Consider the following 24,888-nt stretch of genomic DNA (forward strand, 5'->3'; position numbering starts at 1 on the left):
CTCTGTTTCTCAGAACCAAACCAGGTCCAAGAGGCTCCTGACCCGGGCTGGTACATGCATTCCTTCCCTTGTGAACAAAGGATTGAGGAGATGCACTTCAGAACTTGCCTCTGTGTTGAGAGGGTGCTTGTAGCTGCCTGTTTGTTTCTTTATAATCCCTCTGCTACAGGGACATCTCCCCTGAAAGCCTCTGATCAATCTCTGATGCTTTTGGCCATCTTTCCTGTTGGGCCCTCCTAGGCACTCTGCAAATGGAACTTGCTTTTTGTTGTTCTTCTCATTGTTGCTTCTAAATGATTTCCAGCAAGATTAGAATTAATCATTTCTTTTCCCACCCCCAGCTTTTTTAAACTACAAAACTGCTGAAACGCTTAAGGAATAGTACAATGAATATCCATATACCCTTTACACAGATTTAACAATTGTTAACATCTTGCCACATTCACTTTCTCTCTCTACACAAAAACTTGTTTTTCACTGAACCATTTTAAGATTTTTTTATTAATTTTTTTTTTTTTGAGATAGAGTCGGGGAGGAGCAGAGAGTATCCCACCACAGCAGAGCCCAATGTGGGGCTCGAACTCACGAACCCCGAGTTCATGAGCCAAAATCAGAAGTCAGACGCTAAACTGACTGAGCCACCCAGGTGCCCCTCACTGAACCATTTTAAAGTAAATAGCAATATTGATACTTCATCCCTATGTTAGCAGGCACCTCCTAAAAATAAAGACATTCTCTTATAGAACCATGAAATCATTTTCATACTGAAGTGAATAAACTTTAAGTTATTTAACATATGGTAGTCCCCTTCCATCAGCAAAATGTATGTTCCAAAACCCCCAGCGAAAGCCTGAAACCGCGGTTAACACTGAACCCCAATATAGGCTGTTTTTTCCTACAATATACCTATGATAAAGTTTAATTTATATATTAGGCACAGTAAGAGATTAACAACTAAGAATAAAACAGAACGTAAATACTGCAGTGAAAGTTACGTGAATATCCTCTCTCTTCCAAAACATCTTTTTTAAGTTTTTATTTATTTATTTACTTATTTATTTAGAGAGGGAGAGAGAGGGAGCATGAGTGGGGGAGGGGCAGAGAGGGAGAGAATCCCAAGCACACTCTACCATCAGCATGGAGCCCGACGCGGGGCTCAAAACCACATACCTGAGCTCATGACCTGAGCCAAAATCAGGAGTCAGAAACTTAACTGGCTGAGCCACCTGGGCGCCCCTGTCTCTCAAAACCTCTTACAGTGTGTACTCACCTTTCACCTTCTGATGATGTGAGATAACACAATGCCCGCATGAGGAGAAGTGAGGTGAGTGAAGCAAGCTAGTGAGGTTGAATGTTGTGAGGCAGGGGTCACATTAGGCTACTATCGACCTATGACCTCCTGACAATTGGTCAGAAGGAGAATCACCTGCTTCAATGGTATCACCTGCAGGTAACTGAAACTCTGGAAACTGAGCTGCAGATAAAGGGGACTGCTATCGTTCGTATTTAGATTTCCCTAACTGCTGCCTGCAAAGTGTCTGCTTTAAAAGTCCCATCAAGGTTTACAACATTGCATTTGGTTGTCGCATTTCATTTGGTTAATGTGTTTCCTTTGATCCAGAACTGCTTGGTCCCTTTTAGGTTTATTTTTGAAGTGTTCAGGCCAGCTGCCTTACAGAATGCCCCCCAGCAATGCCTTCCTTTTGCTATTTTGTATAAACTGCACGTCACTTAGTTTCTGAATAGATGTGAATTCCAAAGTGCTTGTTATTAACATTTTTAAAAGAAAATAGATATTTTTGTTTGAGGTCTGAGTACCATCTAGACTCCAGCAAGCAAGTTTTGGATGCAGCTTGGAGGAAGCTATTTCCCGAGGAGTCTTAAATTCCAACTCGTTTCCACTCATTACCACCTTCAGTAGTTGTAAAATACATTCTGGCTGTCAAATAAATGGTGTACTTTTTATTTTAAAAGTTAATTGTTTTTCTCTTGTCTGCCTCTATTAACACTAAATTCTTAAGGGTAGTTATGCGTTGACCTATGTTCCTCTAAACTCACATTTTACGCATTTGGTTTCTTTACGTTGTCTACCTATTTTCAAACAGAGAGACAACAGCCAGTGTTAGGAAACAGACCAGAATTAACCCTCCACACACATAATGCCAGGAATAAGAATATGCGTTTCATGTTGTTTAAATCATACAGAATTTAGTTAAACGTTGGCTTTAGAGCCTCCAAAGTACACAGTCATGAAAACATATAGTCTGGGATCCTGCAGACAATTTTAGAAAAGAAACCTGCTTAACTGCAGAGTAAGATTAACTTACTTGTAAGGTCTTTACATATACTGTTCAACCTGATATTTGCATGTACTATTCAACCTGATGTTTACAATAGCTATATGAGGTCTGTTGAGGAAGGTGGGGAAATCTCTCCTTTCACAGGAGGAAACTGAGGCTCAGATAGAGGTACCTGACTTGCCCAGGGTCTCATAACTACAACTGGCAGAAACGAGATTTAAATCTGACTGTAGATCGCATGCCAGAGACAGGCTGCACTCTCTTCATTTGACTGAATTTACCTCCTCAGTCAAAAATCAATGTGTTTAGAAATGCTAAGGTTCCTACCATCAGTAACAGTTTGACGCTCCCTTCTGCAGGAGTCCTGCCTTGCAAGTTAAACAGCAAGCCCTTTGGACCTTTGGAGAGACTGTTACCATGGACAGGGGGAGACATTGCTTAAGGAGGCAGCCACTCAACAAAAACCGTTCAATACCAACTAGGGCCACCCTGTGGTGAGGCCGACCTAAAACAGCATCAGTCCGATTTGTACATCCCTCTAGGAAGACTGAATTGCAGCATATAACATATTCTGTCCTGGTACCTGATACCAGTCACTGTTAAGAGTTTGGTTTTGCTTTTGCCTTTCACCTAAAAGGTGATAGTGACCATCAAATCTACAAAAGGAAGGTCTGGAGAAACCAGATATAATAGTTTATTTTGCTTCTCCATGGGTTTGCCTAATTTACTCATTTTACTGATTGTGGGAAATTGACAGATTGAAACATTAGAGTCACCAGTGGTTGTGAGTAAATAATATAATCAAAATTATAAGGTAGCTTCATTGTGGACACAGATTCCTCTTCAGCAAAGTAAGAATAGTAGTGTGTGTGTGAGTGTATGCATGTGTATGTGTATGACTACACATACACACACATAAATATGTTTGTTTTATTTTCTTTGTTTGTATTTGTTTTTTTATTCAAGGTACATTTGGTATCTTTTGTCACAGGAAGGCTGACAATATAAAACTCTTCTTATATATGAAAACTCAAAACTAACCCAAACTCAGTGATGAGTGAAATAATTGCTTTGAGAAGAAAAAGAAGAATCCCAGTTTCTTCCTGAATTTTCTTAAAATTAAAAAAACATATACAAGAAATGTTTCATGTACTGAAATTGCCATTTTCTGTTTTTAATTTTGTGAACATGTATTTCATTGCATTTATGAATAGGAATAGATAGTATATATACATAGAGCCAACACATAGAGATGGCTGCTGGCTTTCTGAGGGGCTTTGTACATGGTGAGTTCTCTTATTACACAGTTTAATCAAAGCTCCCTCAACTAATAACTTCATTTAATTTGCACATTGATTTCTCAGTCTGTTTGGCACAATTCGTTCTAGCGAATCTGGAACTGTACTTTAGGGAACCATCTTGCCTTAACGCCCACAGGCTCTCAGCTCCTGAGGGCAGAGATCAGGTGTTACTTGTCTTTGTGTTATCTAGCACAGGACCTGCCCAGAGCAGGTGGTCAACTGTTTGCGGAATAGAACTGTCCTCAATTTTACCTAACAGAAAGAGAAGAAAGGCATTTCTTTGCTGAAGGGACTGCCCCTCACAGAAACAGATTCAGTCTTATGTGGTATACACACTTCAACTCCCAATGCAGAGCAGGACACCTCTGTGGGTCCAGCTTCTCTCTGGTCACGAGGCACCAGGTCATTCCCCTTGCCCACTGGCTCAATCCAATCTCTATATTTGAACATGTTGAGCTAAGTTCTCTCTCTTCTAATCATGTAAAAAACAGACCCACATCTAATTATTTAGGTCAAAGGAAGATATTTAAAATATTGATACATGAAAAGCTGAAATAAAATATTAATCAAAGGTGGTTTCTGATGATCAGATTTCTATGACTATTTAATTATGGATGGTGGTTTCTTCAGAAGAGGACAAAAGTTCCCTGTCACAACCCAAACTTTTCTTTTGTAACAAATAAAATTCTCAAAACTATTTTGACTTTTTAAAGACTGCTGGGTGTTTTTCATTTCACTAAGTGGTTTGCTTTTCTGGTGGTTTGTTTTTCTCCTAAATTTTATCCCCCAAAATTTTAATTGATTTTGTAATCACCATCCACATTTCTTATTGGCAGTCTTAACAGGAGTTTTAGGAAAGATAGCTAAACCTAGTCAGATGAGACAAGTATACTTAATTTTCCCCCATGGCAATTATAAATATCAGGAGAGTTTTCATGGCTGTCTCATAGCTTCCTTATGATGCAGAATGGGTAAGACTTATTGAATATAAATGTATGACTCGTTACATATCCTAATAGCAACTGTATGGTAAGAACAATGTAAACATCTTCTCCTTGGGTTGGTAGAACCACCACCTTCCAGGATCTGAAGAGCTTCTGTGTCCTTCTAGAAAATAAGTCCTGGTCCCCTCCAAAAAGCACAAAAGAAAAAAAAAAAAAAAGACCTCTAAATTGACTCCTCCCCCACCAAAAGTTTATAAAAATACTGAAATAATATTCTCACAACAAAATTAAAGTTGGAGTTTAGAGAAGGAGTATCAAGTACATGCAGAAAAGCTTTCACTTCACTCATAGATAAATGGCTCTAGAAAAAGATAGATGAGAAAACTACCAACTACATCACCCAATCTTTGTGACACCTAACTAGAGCCCAGGGAGGAGGAAATAAATAGTTCACGGGGGAAATCCTCTGTCCCATAGTCCAATCAGGGAGATCCCATGGTGTCACCAGTCAATAAAAGTCCAAGGTATCTTTTCAGATAACTTCCTGAGTTGGAGCGTTCTTCAGAGTTTCTCATCTCGCTCCTTCCAAATGCCAATATGATTGCCTCCAGTGTCCTCGGCCTGAAGTCAGCCATCCTGCAATACAAATCAGAACCTGTTGTATGCCTGGGTTGCATTTAACAAAATAAGAATATTCCTAGAAAGCAGTTTATCAGTTACATTTGAGGGAACATCTCAGATGATCAGTACTTTGACTCTCAAGATTTAGAGGGAATTAAAAGGTCATATAGTCCCATAGCACATGAAATCTTAAATCCTACAGAGTCCAACAAGGATGCTTATGTTAATGTTCCCTAAAGGGTGCTCCACAAAACACTGGTCTGTTAAATGCTTCTTCTCGAGGCTTCCCTCTTAGAAATCCACAATGTAAATTTGCATAAGGGCACTGAGAAAACTTGTAAGGGAAAAAGATATATATCTATATAGGTATATATATATATATATATATATATATATATATATATATGTATATAGAGAGAGAGGAAAAAGATATAAACATATTAAACTTTGTTTAGTCCAGCAATCCCTAGCCCTTATATATTTGTTAATTAGATCTAATTTAGCAGAAGATAATGGAAAACAAAGAAGCATTATAAAGAAAATATACATGTTCTTACTTCCAGGAGAATAATTATGACCTGCCATCTTGTCCCTGCGATCCAGGGGCTCAATGATCATTGGTGAAATGATATCCATGGTCACAAAAAAATATTCACACCCTTGTATTTTAAAATGAGGGTGAATCCTGAAACTCAGCAAAAGGAAATATGCACATCACAAACACAACTGTCTTTTCTGTCAGTGGGCCTTTTTACTCTTGGGGCTTATAAACATCATCTGATTCTAAATAATAAATGTGTAGATCATTTCTCTGAATCCCATTCATTACCTTGCCGGGCAGAAAAAAATCCTAAGTATGAAATGCCTTTGTCTACGTACTCAACTGTGGCATAATTTTGTCACTTTTTTTTTCCCTTTTTCCTTTTTTCCCTAAACAAGGGTAAATGTCTTTTCATTAGTTACTGATTTGGATGAGAAGGAGCCTGTCTGCCATATGCATTTTACTTATATATGAACGTACTGTCTTCTTCAACTAGCACACATGAAATTCAATACTAGTAGTCAGTGACCTGTCTCTATGACTTATACGTGAGAAAATTGAAGGGGTAAGACAAACCCTGAATGTAAACGTTCAATTTTCAAAGAATAAAATTAAATTCAAAAAAAATGCAGATCTTTGTCTCTATTTGCTTATAGAGGCTGAAGATCCAGAACTCTTACTCATGTAAGTAATTGTCCTACATCTAACAGGTTGTGAATCTCTCGTAAGCCAAGAGCAAGGTTGAGGTAACTTGAACAGTGCTAGGTGAACAGAAGTGAGCTCATGGCTACTTTCACCATTATTAAGCAAAAGCAGGTACTCCTCTGAATTCAGAGATGGTCCATGAGGTGAGCACCATCTAGAAAGTTCTAGGTAGACATCCCATGACCCTACCCATTGAAGCTCTTGTTTTTCCTGAGATTTCAATCATAGCCACAGCACTCACAGAAGTAGCCTCCACAGGCTGGGGTGGTAATGGGGTGACTAGCACAATTTTCAGGCTTCATCCAAAAAATCTTGCACAATGATTCCTGGCTTTCTGGGGGTCATAGATCCCCTTGAGAATCTGCTCAATGCTATGGACCTTTCCCCAGAAATGAGCATATGTCCATATATAATTTCACATAAAATGTAATACATTTTTGTAAACTCCTTGAGGCCCTTCTTTAGACCCCAAGTGAAGACCCTTCCCCCAGGATATCTTCCTCTGTCCTGGTATCAGGAATTTTTTCTTATTCACCTTTATATTCCCACCTTGAACTATGCTAGGCCAGTTGAAGAAATGGAAGGATAGGACTGAAAGATTTGCCAAGATGATCAATGAAGAAATGTTAAAAATACAGTTGGTATCGCAAAGCTATTGAGACAGAAAGTAAATTAGTTGGTTGCCTAGGGCCAGAATGAGATAGGGGAGACGAGCAGTGACTGCTAATGGATACACTTGGGAATGACATAAATGTTCTGTAATTAGACTGCAGTGATGGTTGTGCATCTCTGTGACTACTAAAAACCACTGAATTATACACTTCAAATGAGTATGTTTTATAGTACATAAATTAGGTCTCAACACAGCTGTTTTTAAAAGTTGGTGTTATAAAGAAAGGAAAAGAAATGGCTCAGCAGGAATTACAAGAAACTGCATAAGACTGAAAATAATATGTGGCCTCCTTATTAATTGTCTTCAATGAGGAAGGAACTAGAGGAATTTTGGTTAAAGGTCACTGGAGATTTTCTCATCAGGGGGAACTATGGAGACAGTGTGTTTAGGTCTCCTAAAGAGTGGAATGTAGAGGACCACCCATAAGAATAAAGAACACTGGCTCGATCCCATAGGATCTCTGCCTAACCCAATAATTCTGTTTATGAGAATGATTCCGTAGAGACGCAATGGCTGCCCTCCATGGCACAGCTTGAAAGGTTAAGAATATGACACCAATTTCCCCAAATCTTTTTTCTGAATACACTATGGACTGTTGACTAATAAATTTATCTAAGTCTATCTTGAATCAATTTATATTTTCAGCTTATTCTAACAAATTCCATATGCTTCCCAATCTGCTTCGGATGATGTGAGTATAATTTCTGCATGGAGCCAGAGCCTGGCTTATAGAACCTTGAGTCTGCCATGTCTCTGATTCTCACCACCCCCTTCTCCATAGTTCTGTCAAACGCCTTTTTTTTTTTTTTTTTTTTTTTTTTTTAGTGAGGGCAAGAGTTTCCAACTCTTCTTCTCTTTCTGCAGGTTTTTTGTTTCCACTGTCCCCCTCCCCCAAGTTTGTGCCCTGATTCTAGCTTGGAAAACTAAGCTGATTGGTAAAGAGTACTGGTCTATTGGATACACACAGTAAGTTATGGGTCCCTAGGACATCATTTTAGGACACAGAAATGGCAGACTTCACTTAGCTTTAGAACCCATCTGGTTCCATTTTGTTTTAAGTTTATTTATTTATCTGGAGAGAGAGACAGAGAGAGTACAAGTGTGTGAGGGAAAGAGAGAAGGAGGGACAGAATCCCAAGCAGGCCCTCACCATCAACACAGAGTCTGATGTGGGGCTCAAACCCACAAACCATGAGATCATAACCTGAACCGAGATCAAGAGTCAAATGCTTAACCAACGGCACCACCCAGGTGCTCCCCATCTGGTTTAATTTTATACATGATGAAACAGGTGCAAAGAGAAGAAATAATATGCCCATGATCATGTACCTAGCCAACAGCAAGACAAAAAGTGATATGTGTTAATGCCCAACCATTCAGCCCCCAAAACTATAGGCTGCCTCCCAGGCTCACTATGATGCTCATGTCGGCCCCTTTCAGCCTCCCTCTAGTGATTTCATTTGTGGTTTGACCCAGCACTGACCTCACCATCCTGTCTGGTCTCACCAGCATCTGCTTCATCCTGGTCAGGCTCAAACTCAGTGGCCCGATCAACAACATCCACACCCGCCTGCACCCTGGGCTTCTCGTTTTCCCACTTGGCAAAACCTTTGTCCTTTGCTGCTTTGTCATGGAACTTGGATTTCATTTTGGGGAAGGTGTGGGACCCCGAGTCCCCCCAGCCAGCTTCTGACCATACGGGTTCGGTCTGGGTGGCCTGGCTGGTGGTGGCACGCTGCAGCCTCACAGAGATCTTGCGAGAAGAGCCTGTGACCAATGTGATGGCTCTGCTGTCCAGGTCTCGGTGTCTTGCAGTGACGCCAGGGAACTCGAACACTTCATCCTGCACTGGAAGGGGGAAGACTGTCGTGATTATGTGACATCTGATCGCTTCACAGCAAACAACAGGAGTCCGGCGGGCAAGGCCCTAGAGGGACGGACCAGAGGCAGACCCAAGCTGGCTGCAGGTGAGTTGCAGAGAAGTGAGACCTGAAAGCAGAGAGAAGCAAGCGGGAGTCAAGGCTGTCGCCATGCCTCTCACCTGAAGTTGGCCTTGGTGTTTATAATGACTCCGACCAGGTTCAGATCCAGGACCCAGTGGAGGTCTAGGTGTGGGAAGGCAAACCGAAAGAAAGAAAGTAGAAAAGAAAAGAAAGTAGAGGACATTACCTGGGGGCAACGAGGGACTTCCAGGCAGCGACCCATGACTGCTGCCCAAGGAGGGTGCCCGGGCAAATCTCCTGCAGGCCAGAACCAGGAGGTCTTTGCACTGTTTGTGACAATTGGCTCCACAGTCTGAAAAATCCCAAAATATCACAGACGATTAGTGTGAATCATGTGTACCTGGTGCTGACTGGGTTTCCAGGGTGGCGTCTGAGCCAGGGCCGTGTCCTCCCCATGCTCCTTCCCGTGTTGACTCAGAGTCCAGCTCAGGCCCACGGGGTCTGTCCAGGGGCTAGAAAAGGGCCAGTGGGACTCACTAGCCTTCCTGGGGTTCCTCTCACATTTGCTCAGCTTCTTCCACTACACGATTCATTGAGGCGCTGGGGAGCAAACAAGTAGGGGCGAGGCAGAGTTGCCTTTGCTCGAAACTAAATGCCAATTGCATGGGACTGGGGCTCTCCCAGGCCAAGATGGATTTTCCACCAAGAGGCTCCCTGAGCCAGAATGAGGGAAAGAAACCCCAGCGTCTAGTGTCTCCCAGGACCAACAGCTGCCTCTGATCATTTACAGCGAGATGGCCCTTCATTCAGTATTAGCCTATACCTTTTTATTCTTCTTCATTCCTCCAGATCTTTTCCAGAACAACTGATTTTCTTAAGTTTACCTATTTATTTTGAGAGAGAGAGAGAGAGAGAGAGAGAGAGAACCCCAAGCAGACTACACACTGTCAGCACAGAGCCAAATGTTGGGCTCAACCATCACAGTGAGATCATGACCTGAGCCAAAATCAAGAGTCAGACACTTGACTGAGTCACCCAGGTGCCTCTTGAGAACAAATGATCTTATCTCCTCCTTCTTTTCTTTGCATAGAAACAGAAAACAAGGTGGGCTTATGCCTAATAACATTTTCCAGACTTGACTGTGGCTTTGAAATGGCAGCAGACTCTGTGAAATCTCCCATTAGAATGCTTTAGTTAAGAAAGTAGAATAAGGGCACATGGATGGCTCAGTCAGTTAAGCGCCTGACTCTTGACTTCAGCTCAGGTCATGATCTCATGTTACCTAAGACCAAGCCCCGCATCAGGCCCTGTGCTGACAGCGTGGAGCCTGCTTGGGATTCTTCTCTCTCTGTCTCTCTCAAAACTAAACAAATAAACATTTTAAAAATATTTTTTAAAAGAGTAGAATATTAATTGCTACTTGGGGCAGAAAATTTGGGCTGCTTTGGAAGAGAGCAACATAATTATTTCCTATAGAGGGTCCTACATTTCCCTTAGAATCACTGAACAAATACGATTATTTTAAAGAGTATAGTTCTCTTGGGGACACCTGGGTGGCTTAGCTGGGTAAGCGACTTCAGCTCAGGTCATGATCTCACAGTTCATGGGTTCCAGTCCCGCATTGGGCTCTGTGCTGACAGCTCAGAGCCTGGAGCCTGTTTCAGATGCTGTGTCTCCCTCTCTCTCTGCCCCTCCCCCGTTCATGCTCTGTCTCTCTCTGTCTCAAAAATAAATAAACATTAAAATTTTTTTTTAATAAATAAAGAGTATACTTCTCTCTCACTATCAAAGAGGACCTTTCTAATTCTTTCCAATACTCACTTCTCCCCCAAATGGTCTTATTTCAAATGATCCTTTAATGACATCATGGAAAGACCAAATTATAATGACACGTTCAGTCTATTTCAATTAATCTTTTCACTCTATGTCCCTTTAAGAGAAAATACCAGGGGTGCCTGGGTGGCTCAGTTGGGTAAGCGTCCAACTTCGGCTCAGGTCATGATCTCACTCTCTGGGAGTTGGAGCCCCGCATCAGGCTCTGTGCCGACAGCTCAGAGCCTGGAGGCTGCTTTGGATTCTGTGTCTCCCTCCCTCTCTGCCCCTTCCCCACTGGCACTCTGTGTGTCTCTCTCTCTCAAAAGTAAAATAAAAACATAAGAAAATTTTTTTAAAAAAAGAAGAGAAAATACCATGTGCACAAAGATGATCCAAGGGTTTAATTGATTTTCATCTTCATAAAATTGTGTGTGTGTGTGTGTGTGTGTGTGTGTGTGTGTGTGTGTGTGTGTGTAGTTAGGGGATAGGGTCAGAAACCAGAATAAAACTATGGCTGGGCAGTAAGATATTGCAGTAGCTTACTGCTTGTAAGTAGAAATCCAAGTTACACTAAGACAACTGATACCAAGAACTAAAGGGAAGGTTTTTGAGACTGGCTCCCATTGAGGTTCAGGGAAACTCTCTGTTCACGCAAAATAAGGGCCAAATCCTGAAAGATAGCTACAGGGGAAAAAAGGCATTCTAAGGGAATAGTGTTAATCTAAAGCCATTCTGTGACTAAGATGTTTCCTTTTGTAGTTATATCTTTCAAGAGCATTATCAGATTCTTAAAACCATCAGTACAAATAGTCTGCATAAATTATCCAGCAATTTCTGAAATTAAACACCAAGAATGTGTAATGATCATATGTACAAAGAGCAACATATTCCTAAGTGCCTATTAATATGCATGCGTATTGCATTCATCAAGTATATATTTATTTGTTTATAAATTCCTATTGAATGGGGCACTTTATGAACAAATATTGAAAAGGGACAAAAATAATTTTTTAAGGCTTCTCTTTTCTCATCAGCATCTGTGATTTAGTGAGAAAGGAACAGCTTAGATGTGAGAGTAGAAAGAAAGGCATCTGTATTACGGGAATGAGTGTGGGCTCTATTCCCATGAAGGATGCAGTTCCTTTATACGGTATTTTAGTTACACTCAGCCCACTTCAGAAGTCCCACCTTAACTGTGTGCTTCACAAGACTGTGTGATTCACAAGACATCTTGGAGATGGGGCCACAGGTGTGTGGGTTGATAGGGGTGGTTTGCTTGCTCTTGCAACAAACTATAAAATTCCAGTCTGGGATCTCCAAAACTCCATGGATCCCCCCCCCCCCCGCCAAAAACATTAACTCTTCAACTGCCAGTGGCCAAAGACCCAAGTTCTCCATGACACCAAGAGTTTCTGTGGTTTCATCAGTCAAATTTGATTCCTGCCCCAAATATCACATTAAAAAATGTTAGCAACATTATATTTATTTACCTTTGCATTTGTATCCTTGCTTGATTATGCCCCAGAGCTGTAACAAAAGACAAAAGAATGTCAGAGAATCTGAATTAAAATCGGGGTGGGGGGGTGGGAAAGAAGACCAGAAGAAGGAAGTCCTGGGAGGCATGATGTTCGGTGGCGCACAAACAGGATGTAGCAGATCCTGACACCCTTCCTGTCAGATAGAAGAACCAGCTCCTAGCTCACTCCAGCTGGGGGCTGGGGCGATAACAGTTTTGCTTCCCTTTTCTTTATGAAAGCCAAATGGGAGCTGGGATGGGAAACTGGTGTTGGTACAATTATTGGACTTTGGTATAATGTGCTCTCAGCAAAATTCCACGGGAGGCTGTCACTGTGTCTGGAAGCCCCCAGCTCCCCCTGCCTTCTTTTTCATCGCAGTAGCTCCTCTTGGCACGCCCCCTGGGAAATTAAGCAACCTACGCAGTGCGTATCCCACTAAAGCATTTGCACTGTGCAAGGTTCTTTTCCAAGTAGCATTGGTACCTTAAAAGAATACAGAAAAGGAAAAGATCTATTTGTTCGTGTATTCATTCTCGGCCTGCTCAGTGTTTGGTCTGTGCCAAGGCTGTGGGAGATGCAGAATAATGTTCAGATTCTGCCAATCAAGTAGGAAGGAGGATGTAGGAAGTGACAAGTGTCTCAGGAGAGATGTGAGGGCCTCCAGTGTAAGGAGGGGGTGGTCACCCAGGTCGTTCAGGGGATCATCCTGGTGGTGGTGTGTCCACCCCCCTGATACACCACATTCTTTCCCGTGCCTCCCACGGCATCGGACGTGCGGCCGAGGGACACAGGAGCATCGGTATTGTTTTGCTCAATTCAGCAGGTTTCGCTCAAGCTGGAAAAACTCACTTTTAACTTTGTAGTGGTTAGGTTAGGTGACTGATACGTATTTAATAAAATGATTTTGAAAGAAACAGGGCCAGTGGCTTACTGGCGCTGATGAGGGCATCACTTACAGGTATTATAGGGGAACAATGCCCTGAGTGTGGACATCATGTCACCTATGAGAAGAATAGATAGCTGCCAATGTGCAGTGACTCAGGGCATCAGGAAGACTGATTCTCACCCCCTTTCTGAGAAGGAAATTCCACCAGTGGAGAGCGATTTCTTTGAGTCTTAAAAGTTATTGGGTCCTTCAGAATATATTATTAAGATTCAAATGTGCCCTGGGATAGGAAGGATTATTAAGACAACTAACTGGAAGCAAGGCCTCACGTGCCTGGGATGATTGGAAGAGGAATCCCTACAGAGCAGTCCATACAGAAAACGGAAGTGGTGCCAGGACTATGACATCATGTCAGAGCTACAGGGATCTTAAAGATAATCTAGTTTGCATCTCTTCCATAAAAGGTGACTGGGATGATCCAGAAAATTTAAATAATTTGCAAGGTCCCAGACATGGAGACTTTGCAGTGATAAGAAATTTTTCCTCCCCAAGACCTTGGTGATGGTAATAATAATAATCCTAACAGCTACCATTTATGGAACTTTTGCTGTGCAAAAGACACAGTTTTAAGCTTTTTATATGTATTAGCTCATGTAACATTATACATATATAGACTGGGCCTAGCGAGAGGTGAAGTCACTTGGCAAGGTCTTGTCCCTAATAAGTAGAGAAAGAAGACTGTGTCACATGAGGGAAAGACAGGAAGCCACTGCTCCTGGGAGTTTTATGTGTGAGCAAAAGCCACTGATCTAGGACAAGAAAGGATAAGATTTAAGAAGAAGCATTCTAATATCCAGGTATGGCACATTATTAGCATAGCTGCAGGAACTGCTGGAAAAAATAAAGTGAAGCATGAGTCCTATCAGGAGGGCAAATCAGGGCATCACTTGCTAATGCTTCCTTAATAACTAGCAGACAACACAAGGCAGGAAGAGGCTCTGGGTCAGGTGCCAGACAAGGACAGGAGACAGTGACCTCATGTAGATGGGCGTAGAGCAATATTTCCCACAGTCCTTTGATTTCGGACCTTAGGTTGCCATAAGATTTGGAGAGACTATGGAACCAGTGGAACATGATGGCTGAATGAAGCTAACAAAACTGAGCTCTGGCATCTGGACAAAAGAGTAATAGGCATGCTGGCTGCAGGGCCATCTTGTCCTAGAGGATCACATTTTCATCTTCTACAACTTGGGTATCAACTAGACTTTCAGAGCCCATGAGTCTTTATTCAATGCCAAGGCCAAAGCTGCCTTTAGATGACAAAGAATTATCAAATGTGGGGAAAAGAAGTGAACCAGCTTCCTTTGTGCAGTGGCATAGGCAGAGCCCAGGATTCAGAGTCAAAACACCGGTGTTTGAATCCTGGCTCTGGTAATTACTGGCTGTGTGATCCTGGGAAAGTGGACTTATCCTCTCTGGACCTCTCTGTCTTGATAGGCAAATGAGGAGAATAAAATGTCCTTGTCATGAACTAGTTACGAGGATCAATTATACTAACGTCTATGGAAGTACTTCATTACTGTCAAGTGCCAAATAAACGTTACTTATTATTACAACCATATTCCTTCCAAAAAGATTTTTTTTTTTACTTTTTGAGTTATGAATTATTGAGCCATGCCATGATGGATGTCTGGTGACTGCTACCACCAGAAACAAGAACTGGGAGGAACTGGTGAAGATAAATACTCCCCTTAATTGCACCTGCTACGAGTATTAGTGACGAATGCCAAGGCTCATTGGGCAGAACCTTTCCCTGGCAGGGATTAACAGACAAACTGCTCTCTTGAGTTAACAAGCCTCTGCATCCTCCCCTGATGCCAGCCCTACAATCCTAGAAAGAACAGAGTGAAACCTGCAGATATTGCTTTTGTTTTAAACTTAAGTTTTTAATTTCAGGGAGCCATCATACTTTACTTCTGATCTAAAGCACACAATGGATTCTGTTGGTGTATTATTTTCCGACACTCTCAGGATGCTGTACAAATAACTACACACAAGAGAAATAATGGAAAACAGACTTACAAATCCTGCACAGTGTTCACAGAAGGTTGGCTTGAGATAGGTCATCTCCTGAAAATTATGGACAAATCCTGGTCCCATTTTACAGTGTAATTGGGACTTAGCTCGCAGGAAGTAAGCCATCATTTCATCTTTACTAATTAGGCCATCCCTGTAAAGAGAATCAAAAAAGGGAGCGATCTTTGAAGACCACATTGCTAAATGGCTGACACACTTTAATCACCCAACCTCCCAAACCTTTGTGGCCAAAAGCAGGTGGGCAGTGTTTACTTTTCTGTTCTATTTGAAAGGAGGGGACCTCGAAAGACAGCATTCAGTGCCAGAGGCTTTCAGAGTAAGAAGATGTGTGTGTGTGTGTGTGTGTGTGTGTGTGTGTGTCCTGTGCATCGTAGCACAGAAAGTCTCCTTCGTTACCAAATAGTAGCTTCAGAAGGACATCTCTTTTCTAGCCCTAACCTAACAATAGGGTGTGCAAGAATCAGGCTGCTGGAGAAAGGCAGAAAACTAATGACTGGGCCCACCAGTCTCAAATCATTCATCCTGCTGTCATCCAGGCCACTGACAGTGGTGGTAATCTTTCATTCAGGTCTTATTGGCTTACAGACCATTTACCAGAGGGATTCTTCCAGATCTTCACAGCCAGTGGCACCCACCCACACATAATCAGACTTCTTGTTTACCAAGATCAAATCCACCTGATAAGAGGTGATCTTCATGCTGCCTTCTCACCACACCAGCACATGCTGGAGACCACACCCTTCTGTGCCAATTCAGAATTCCTTTGTATCTCATCTGTCCTCTCTTGGGTCCTCCTGGTCTGAGGAAGTCATGCTCCCATCCCCCACTCTCCAGCCTCCCAAGACACAGCTCCTTCTGGGTTCTGCTCAGTCTCTTCACCCACTCCTTCCTCTGTGTACAAACACACTCGTGACTTCCTCTCTTGGAAAACGACTTTCCTCAACCTCGCTTCCAACTCCAGCACCTATCTTTCCCTTTCCCTTTCTTCCTCCCAAGCTTTTCAAAAAGAATGTTCATTAGAGGTTTTTCTTTTTTTTTTTCTCATTTCCTTTGATTACTCCTCACTCCATATAACCAGGCTTCTGACCCTACCTCTCTGTTGAAACTGTCACAAGGACATCCTCAGTGGCCTTTTCTCACTCCTTGATGTTGCTGACCTCCTGGCTGCACATGACTTGGGGACAGGGTTTTTCCTTTTTTGACACACTCTCTTCCATGTGACCCTGTGATTCTACGTAGCCAGTTTCTCTCCTTCCTCCCATTCTTCTCCTGTGGGATCTACTTCTTTCTTTCAGCTGCATGTAGGGAGAAGAGCCCCTGAAGCTACATTCCTCAGGGCGCAAGCTCATCTTCCTTTAAACTTTGAATTTGCTCCCATACCCAGGACTCCAGCTCACAAGGCTGGGCTGAAGACCTAGCAATCTATGTCTCCAAAACTGTTCTCCTGAATCTTGGTACCACATCTAGAGCTTGCTAGAATCTCTTCCTGGATGGTCTACTGGCCTCGCAAAATCAACATATCTAAAGAAGAAATCATATACAGTGTGAATATTTCAAACCTGCATTTTTAGGGAAAATTTTTTTTATATCTTTGTATTTATATACAAAGATATTTTATATCTTTGTATTGTATTTATATCTTTGCTGGCACAGTGTAAGGTCCATCTAAAGAATCAGCTGAAAAAACAAAAAAATAAAGAGTAGGAAGTGATTTTAAATTCATGCCCTACTGAATTTAGGTTACACATCACTGACAGAAACATACTAAGGGAGGTGGGCAGTTAGCAGGTAACTTAAATTTCATTTTGTAAAAGAAGTTTATTTCTAATAATTTAACTTATTTTAAAGGATTCCTTGTTCTAGAAATACAATGAAGATGAATTAAAGTTTTAAGATGTTTATGATACAGTACCAAGGAAAGCCTTAGCATACTGAATTACCTACAGATTTAATTAAAAAAAAAAAAAACTTCACACACCAACAAAATTATTATAGAATTTTAAAGTGATATAATTTGGACATTCCACCAGTATAAAATCTAGCATCTCATTATAGATGATTTTTAAACTAAGAACTAATCTCACATAATTAAAAATGAAGCAATTGGGGAGCCTGGGTGGCTCAGTCAGTTGGGCAGCTGACTTCGGCTCAGGTCATGATCTCACAGCTCATGAGTTCGAGCCCCGCATCTGGCTCTGTGCTGACAACTCAGAGCCTGGTGCCTGCTTCAGATTCTGTGTCTCCCTCTCTCTCTGCTCCTCCCCTGCTTGCTCTCTCTCTCTCTGTCAAAAATAAATAAACATTAAAAAAAATTTTTTAAATGAAGCAATAAAATTACTAATGTCAGTGTTTCTCTGCAATATATATTTCATATCATTATTTTCCAGTGAGCTGGATATTAGCTTCCAAAGTCATCTACTTTTCCAGGAATCATTTGAAGCTCAATAGAAATATATTTTTACTTCATTGACCAAAATAACTTTTGAGCTAGTGGAGAGAAAAACAAAGCAAGGACCCTTCTTGGCTATCTGCAGACATCACCTGCTCTTCTGAAAGCTGTAAGTAATTTAAAATAATTTTCCTTCCTTAGCTTTAGTATTGCCCTCAGGTCCACTGATGCTGAGGACTCTACCAGCCTAGATGTAACTATATTTCTCCTCCATTTTTTCTTGATGGAGGTTTTGGGGTTGATGAAATAGCTAAGTAGAAGTAATATGGAGAGTTGGGCTCATTTGCAAATGGGCACTTACACTCAACACTGATGATGTAGCCTGCCCTATAATCTCATCCAGCCAGTCAGGTTTGTGAACACCAAGAAAAAAATCAGTGAAACATTACACTTGTCTCATCAACACACTAGGATTGAAGCTGTCAAGATGCAAATTAAAGGTATCTCTGGGGTACCTGTGTGGCTCAATCAGTTAGCTTCTGGCTGTTCATGTCAGTTCAGGTCACGATCTCATGGTTTGTGAGTTCAAGCCCCACGTCAGGCTCTGTGCTGACAGTGCAGAGCCTGCTTGGGATTCTCTCTCTCTCTCCCCGTCCCCTGCTCATGCTCTCTCTCTCTCTCTTTCAAAATAAATAAATAAACTTAAAAAAAATAAAAAATAAAGGTATCCCTGTTCTCCTCTGACACTAATTTTCTGTTTCAGGATAGCTGCATTAAAACATAACAAAATTAAAACTTACTGATCTTTGTCCAGGACACAGAAGGAATCCAAAAAGGGAAAATTGGCAGCTATACTTTCAAAGTCCTCTTGGGAGATGTACCCATCATGGTCATGGTCATAGTTTCTAAACACAGACTGCAAAGGAAATACAAATATTTACTGAATAACTGGGTATGAGTCAGGCTCTGAACTTGTTATTGGGAAAGCAGTGATAACTAGTATATTGTTCTATCAAGGAGCTTGGAATCCAGTGGGAAATAATGAAATCAAGAAGCCTTTATGGTATAACAAGATAAGTGCAATGCTGAGGATAAAAATAGGCTGCTGTGGGGGAATTTTAAGGGAGATTTTAAAAGGTTTCCTGGAGGGGCACCTGGGTGGCTCAGTCGCTTAAGTGTCCAACTTTGGCTTGGGTCAAAATCTCATGGTTCCTGAGTTTGAGCCCCACATTGGGTTCACTGCTGTCAGCCTTTCAGTGAAGAGTCTACTTTGGATCCTCTGTCCCCCTCTCTCTGCCCCTCCCTTACCTGCACTCTCCCAAAAATAGATAAATATTTTTAAAAAAAACATTTCCTGGAGAAAGTGAGGTCTAAACTGAGACCTCAGTTTTGGTAAGAGTTAAGTTTGGTGAACTCACAAATGCCAAAACCATAACAAGAGACAATGAAACTTTAAAATGTTAAATTAGCTAAAAAAAAATTCAAGTATACTTTTTTTTTGAGAGAGAAAGGGAGGGAGGGAGGGAAGGAGAGAGAGAAAGAGAGAGAGAGAGAGAGAGAGAGAGAGAGAGAATGAGCAGGGGAGGGGGAGAGGGAGATGGAGAGAACATTAAGCAGGCTCCAGGAAGAGGGGTTCTATCTCACCATCATGAGATCATGACTTGAGCCAAAATCAAGAGCCAGATACTTAACTGACTGAGCCACCCAGGTGCTCCTAAAAAATTCAAATATACTTTTAACACAATTACAATCAGAATTCCAGTGGCAATTTGTTTTAAGTGAACAAATTAATTCTAAAGTTCAAACTAAAGTAAACATGTTGAGAATAGCCTAATATTGTTTAAGATAAGAAGAAATGAGAGAGAACGTGCCCCATCAGAAATCAAATATTCTACAAAGCTACATGAATCAAAACAACATGGTGCTACAACTTACTATAAAGAGCAGAGTCCAGAAATAGATCTATGTATATATAGGCATTTAGAGTATCAAAAAGTACCTTCTCAAATCCACAGAGAAATTAAAGATTATCCAATAAGTGCTGTTGAGTTAAGTGGCTAATAATCTTACAAAATCAATTGCCCAAAACTAAATTCTAGATGCATTAAATATTTTAATGTCAAAAATAAAGCTATAGGGATGCCTGGGTGGTTAAGCATCCGACTTCAACCCAGGTCATGGTCTCATAGTTCATGAGTTTGAGCCCTGCTTTGGGCTCTGTGCTGACAGCTCAGAGCCTGGAGCCTGCTTCAGATTCTGTGTCTCCCTCTCTCTCTGCCCCTCCCCCACTCATGCTCTGTCTCCCTCTCAAAAATAAACATTAAAACAATTTTAATGGGGCGCCTGGGTGGCGCAGTCGGTTAGGCGTCCGACTTCAGCCAGGTCACGATCTCACGGTCCGTGAGTTCGAGCCCCGCGTCAGGCTCTGGGCTGATGGCTCAGAGCCTGGAGCCTGTTTCCGATTCTGTGTCTCCCTCTCTCTCTGCCCCTCCCCCGTTCATGCTGTGTCTCTCTCTGTCCCAAAAATAAATAAACGTTGAAAAAAAAAATTAAAAAAAAAAACAATTTTAATAATCAGAAAGCTGTAAAAGTATGAAAGATAAATAGATAAAAATAATTTTTATGTTTTGTAATCTCTGAGTGGGAAAGGCCTTCCTTAACATTACATCAAAGTCAGAAGCTGTAAACAATTTAAAAAATTTTTATTTTACAGAGAGAGAGAGAGAGACTGAGCAGGGGAGAGGGGCAAAGGGAGAAAGAGAGAACGAGAGAGAGAGAGAGAGAGAGAGAGAGAATCTCAAGCAAGCTCCATACTCAGCACAGAGCCCAATGCAGACTTGATCAAATAATCCTGGGATCATGACCTGAGCCAAAATTGAGTCAGATGCTTAACCAACTGAGTCACACAGGCGCCCCTACAAAAATATTTTATTACGTAAAATGCAAAATAATTGAATCAAAAAACTCAGCTGACAAATGTAAAGATAAATGTCAGAGAAGATTATTTGCAATATACCTGAGAGCAAAGACAGAAAAGGAAAACAGGAGGAGACCTGTTGCAGCTCAGGAGAGCTCAGGAGAAAAGGAGACCACCAAAGTAAAATTACACATGGCCAATACATTCATGGGAAATGCTCGATTCTGCTAGTAATTAAAGAAACACAAACAAAACTTTTTTAAACCTCTCAGATTGGAAAACATTAAAATAATGGGTAATTTCCTAGGGAATGAGAAAATAGGCACTCTCATATTAGTTGATGAAGTAAATAGCCACAATCTTTCTGGAAGACAGTCAGTGCTTACTCTCTGACCCAGCAATTCCACTGATGAGAATCTGTTCTAGGAAAATAATTGAACAATGCTGCTCAAAGACATACGTGGGTGTATGTGTTTATGGGGGAATAAAGTCATACAAGATAGTTTACAAATTATCAGTGGTTCCCATTCAAGAGCAGAATTCCCAAGGCCTAAAAGTAAAACTTGTATTCTCCGTATTTTATGAAAAGCTTGCATATTTACAATGATCCTGACTTTCTTTATAATTGAAAAATAAAAGGATTTTTCCATTGCCCTCTGCTAAATTGGGTTTTCCAAAAGGTTTGTTAAGTTCTCCCCAGAAGCAGATGTATGCAAACAGATTATAATGAATCTTTCTCCCTTTTCCCAATGCTTTCTCTCTATTCTATTTGATCCATATTTCCCTATGTTGCAAGCTGCTTCAGGGGTACTTTGGGAGATGAACAAAGTATAAATGAACAGATTACTTAAAAACATGACTGCTTAGAACCCATTGTAAGTTTATTTATAGAAAACTGAATTGTGCAAAATCACAAAATATACAGTCTTTTTGCAAGTCCCAATACCAATACTTACCTACAATCAAAGTTGCTTAAAATTAACTACTTGTACCTACTTTTATGATCTAATATCCATACTTATATCCATATTAAGGGTACAACTCTTTTTGTAGAATAAAATTTAATATGGAAATGCATAATAAAATCCAATCTTTCATTTGATTGAACCAACAGTAGGCAATTTATCCAAATTGGACAAACCTTCCACCATAAAATTGGAACTGGAGAGAAAATAAGAGAGAAGGTAAGAGGGAAGAGAGAGAGAGAGGAAGGGGGAGAGGGAGATACAGACTCCCCTTGTGTAGCAAAGAAAGTCTGTCTGCAGATAATGGAATGAGCATTCAGAGAAAAGCAGAGAAGAGAGTGGAAAAGAAAATAGTTGTGTCTTTTCATTTCCCAGTTCTAGACCTTCCTGAGCTGCAACTCTTGGAGCTGGATTCCTTCCCCACCTTCCCTGGCTCCAAGCTGGGTCTGTTACACAACATCAACACAAGGCCTCCACTGAATCTTATGGCCTTCTCAGACCCTTTCCTCACCCTTTCTGAACTTTCCTTGCTGCCTCACATGCTGCGTAGTAGTTTTCTTCCAATGCATCAGGGTTTCCTTGATGATCCAAGATGTAGAAAATTCTTTCTTTTTCTTTAGGTTTGTGTGTGTGTGTGTGTGTGTGTGTGTGTATGTTTAAAGTAGGCTTCACACCCAGCATGAAGCTCAATGCAGGCCCTAATCTCATGACCCTGAGATCAAGATCCGAGCTGAGATCAAGAGTTGGATGTTTAATCGACTAAGCCACCCAAGCATGCCCTCTTTTTCTTTAAACATCCACCCCCCAGCAAAAAGTTTATTTTTCCCAAAGATATGATTCTATTGTATCATACCAATCCATTGAAGCAGATGTTTAATCAGATGTCATAGTTTTTATTGCCAAATCTGTTTCCATTTTCCCCACAATGGTGCTTCTACTCTTCTTTCTACATGAAAACTCTGATAGACACTTTCCCATAATTAAGTAATGTTTCTGACCTAAATGGCTCTGTGCAGGTGTGTCACAGACCTCAATATAAACAGCAAGAGAAACTATGCATCCTACAGGATCTTTTCTTACCTTCAGGTAATCAATTTATTGGGCATTTTATTGGGACTGATATAGGTTTTTAATGAGTAGATTCTAATCCCCAAACAGTCCCTCAAATTGCAGGGGCAATGATGGAGGCATCAAATGCTGGTGAAAGAAAGTTGGAAGTAGCTGAGGGTATTTGGGTAAATGAGAACAGAATGACAGGAAGGGGAAAAGGGCAATTCTGGGGGAATCTCCCCCATAAGCCAATGCCAGGTAGAGCTCAGTGTCTGCTAAATTGATCCTACCTGCCAGAGGGCTGTTTTCATTGACTTCAGTTGATTCTTGGGCAACTGTAGAATATTCTGGGAAGAGAAAAGGGCCTTCTAGTGCTAACTCTCTACTCTCTCTCAATCACTTACCTCAACTAATTTCCTTATGTGCTTGTTGATGACTGTGGGGTCTGGCTTTGGCATCACTCCTGATGCCCACTCCAGGGGCACCACAGGCTTGGTGGGTGTTGTCGGGGAGGTAGGCTGCTGACAGGGGGGAAAAACACACTTTTCAACTTTATCTTAGACCTTAAGTAATCAGGGGACACTGAGAAAGACATACACATTTTTATGTTAATAATACAGTAAAAACTTACATATGTATCACTTAAATGTTCTGAAAACAAACATCTTTTGTCAATAGAATCTAATCTATAACTAAATACATATTTGGAGAGTGTATTTTGTTTAGCAGTAGTCTAGATTCCATTTTTTTAAGTGGGAAAAAGATACTGTTCTCTCATCCCACTCAAAAATTCTATCCAAGTTCCCCAAATATTACTAAAACATCCTTAAAACCTATATAATAATCCATACAGCTTTTTGTATAATGCAAAATATATAAAACACCTGTTATCTAGTTCTTTAATACCTGGTGTTGATAATAAACTAGTAGATGTTTGCAGTAAATGGGCCCATGTGAATGGCCAAGTTTATGTTCTCATGCTGGCATCTCTTTCAATATGCTTAATCGCTTCTCACTATTTGGCTAATTAGATCTTTCTAGCCTCTTTTGTGAACTTGCTTCCTCCATATGTTTTCCCACTTTCCTGCAAGACATTTTCACTAAATAATGTGGCCAAGATGGTAGCAATAATGCATAACGTGTTTACACAACACAGAGGCAAAACACAATCCTATCGGGAGACAAGCCAAGAGTGCAATGTACTTTATTCCTCTCCCCAGGACCTTCATTAAATGTAAATATTTTTGCTGGTGCATACATGCAAATCTGTTTTAACAGGTGTTTATTTGATACTAAATTGGGGACAAACATGTTTGCAAGAGTGACTGTACTAGATTTAAACCCTTTGCAATGTTTTGAGGTGGGTGTTGCTGGTATCCCTTGGGCTACCAACAGGACCAAAAAGTACTTGCCATTTGGATATGATCACCAACACATAGGCTCACTCACACATCATGACTCTTTCTATCAAGCTTTTCATTTTGTTCATCTGATGAAGGATAAAGCCACTGTTCCCAAACTGTATAACGAGGTGTCCATCCAGAACGCTGCAGTGGACTCTCAGGGATACCAAAAGATATTTCAAACTCCCAAGGGAAATACAGCATACTCAGTATTTGTTAGACACCATGTAAACTACCAGCTTGAAATAGTTTACAGTTCACCCGTTAGATCATGCTGTATTTCTTTCAATGGTATCAAATATTTCCAAAGCAAAAAAAAAAAAATCAATGTGGAACAAGAAAAAAGGTAGCCATATTCAATCTGATGACAAAATTTAAGATATTGTTTCATGCCCAACAGGCACACACATCCATTAGTAAGTAATTGTGGTTTTTAAAGAATTAAAATATTTTTTTATTTTTTTAATGTTTATTTATTCTTGAGACAGTGAGGAAGAGACAGAGTGCAAGAAGGGGAGGGGCAGAGAGAGACACATACACACAGAATCTGAAGCAGGCACCAGGCTCTGAGCTGTCAGCACACAGCCCAATGCGGGGCTCCAACTCACAAACTATGAGATTATGACCTGAGCCAAAGTCAGCCACTTAACTGACTGAGCCACCCAGGTGCCCCTAAAATATTATTTTGATTTCAACATATGTGTATTGTTTTTTAAAGTGTGTTCTAAGTCATTAGAACATTAATATATATTAAGCTGTTTGGACCTAACTATTCTATACGTGGAATTGTGAGGTATTTCTTTTGACCTAGAGGTAGAGTG

At 40.9% G+C, this 24,888-nt stretch overlaps 1 protein-coding gene across 3 annotated transcripts in view; it reads right to left on the reverse strand.

Moving 5' to 3' along the window:
- Positions 1-1,175: 1,175 nt before the first annotated feature.
- The window catches only part of RASGRP3 (RAS guanyl releasing protein 3), a 76,086-nt gene continuing 52,373 nt past the window's right edge, over positions 1,176-24,888 (reverse strand). For 2 of the 3 annotated variants that reach the window (XM_047068717.1, XM_047068718.1), the window contains 7 exons: positions 23,069-23,185; positions 18,533-18,648; positions 15,329-15,476; positions 12,334-12,370; positions 9,255-9,380; positions 8,569-8,933; positions 1,176-5,181 (listed from right to left, as the gene is read on the reverse strand). In XM_047068717.1, the coding sequence (XP_046924673.1) occupies positions 5,173-5,181; positions 8,569-8,933; positions 9,255-9,380; positions 12,334-12,370; positions 15,329-15,476; positions 18,533-18,648; positions 23,069-23,185 (918 nt within the window). In that variant the 3' untranslated portion in view covers positions 1,176-5,172. The remainder of the gene's footprint in view (positions 5,182-8,568; positions 8,934-9,254; positions 9,381-12,333; positions 12,371-15,328; positions 15,477-18,532; positions 18,649-23,068; positions 23,186-24,888) is intronic. The other variant, XM_047068719.1, reaches the window with a different exon arrangement.

This window comes from Lynx rufus, unplaced genomic scaffold (genome assembly GCF_022079265.1).
Source record: "Lynx rufus isolate CCGP_SWC_20201006 ecotype Redwood Valley unplaced genomic scaffold, mLynRuf1.p SCAF_8, whole genome shotgun sequence".
NCBI classification, from domain to species: Eukaryota; Metazoa; Chordata; class Mammalia; order Carnivora; family Felidae; genus Lynx; species Lynx rufus.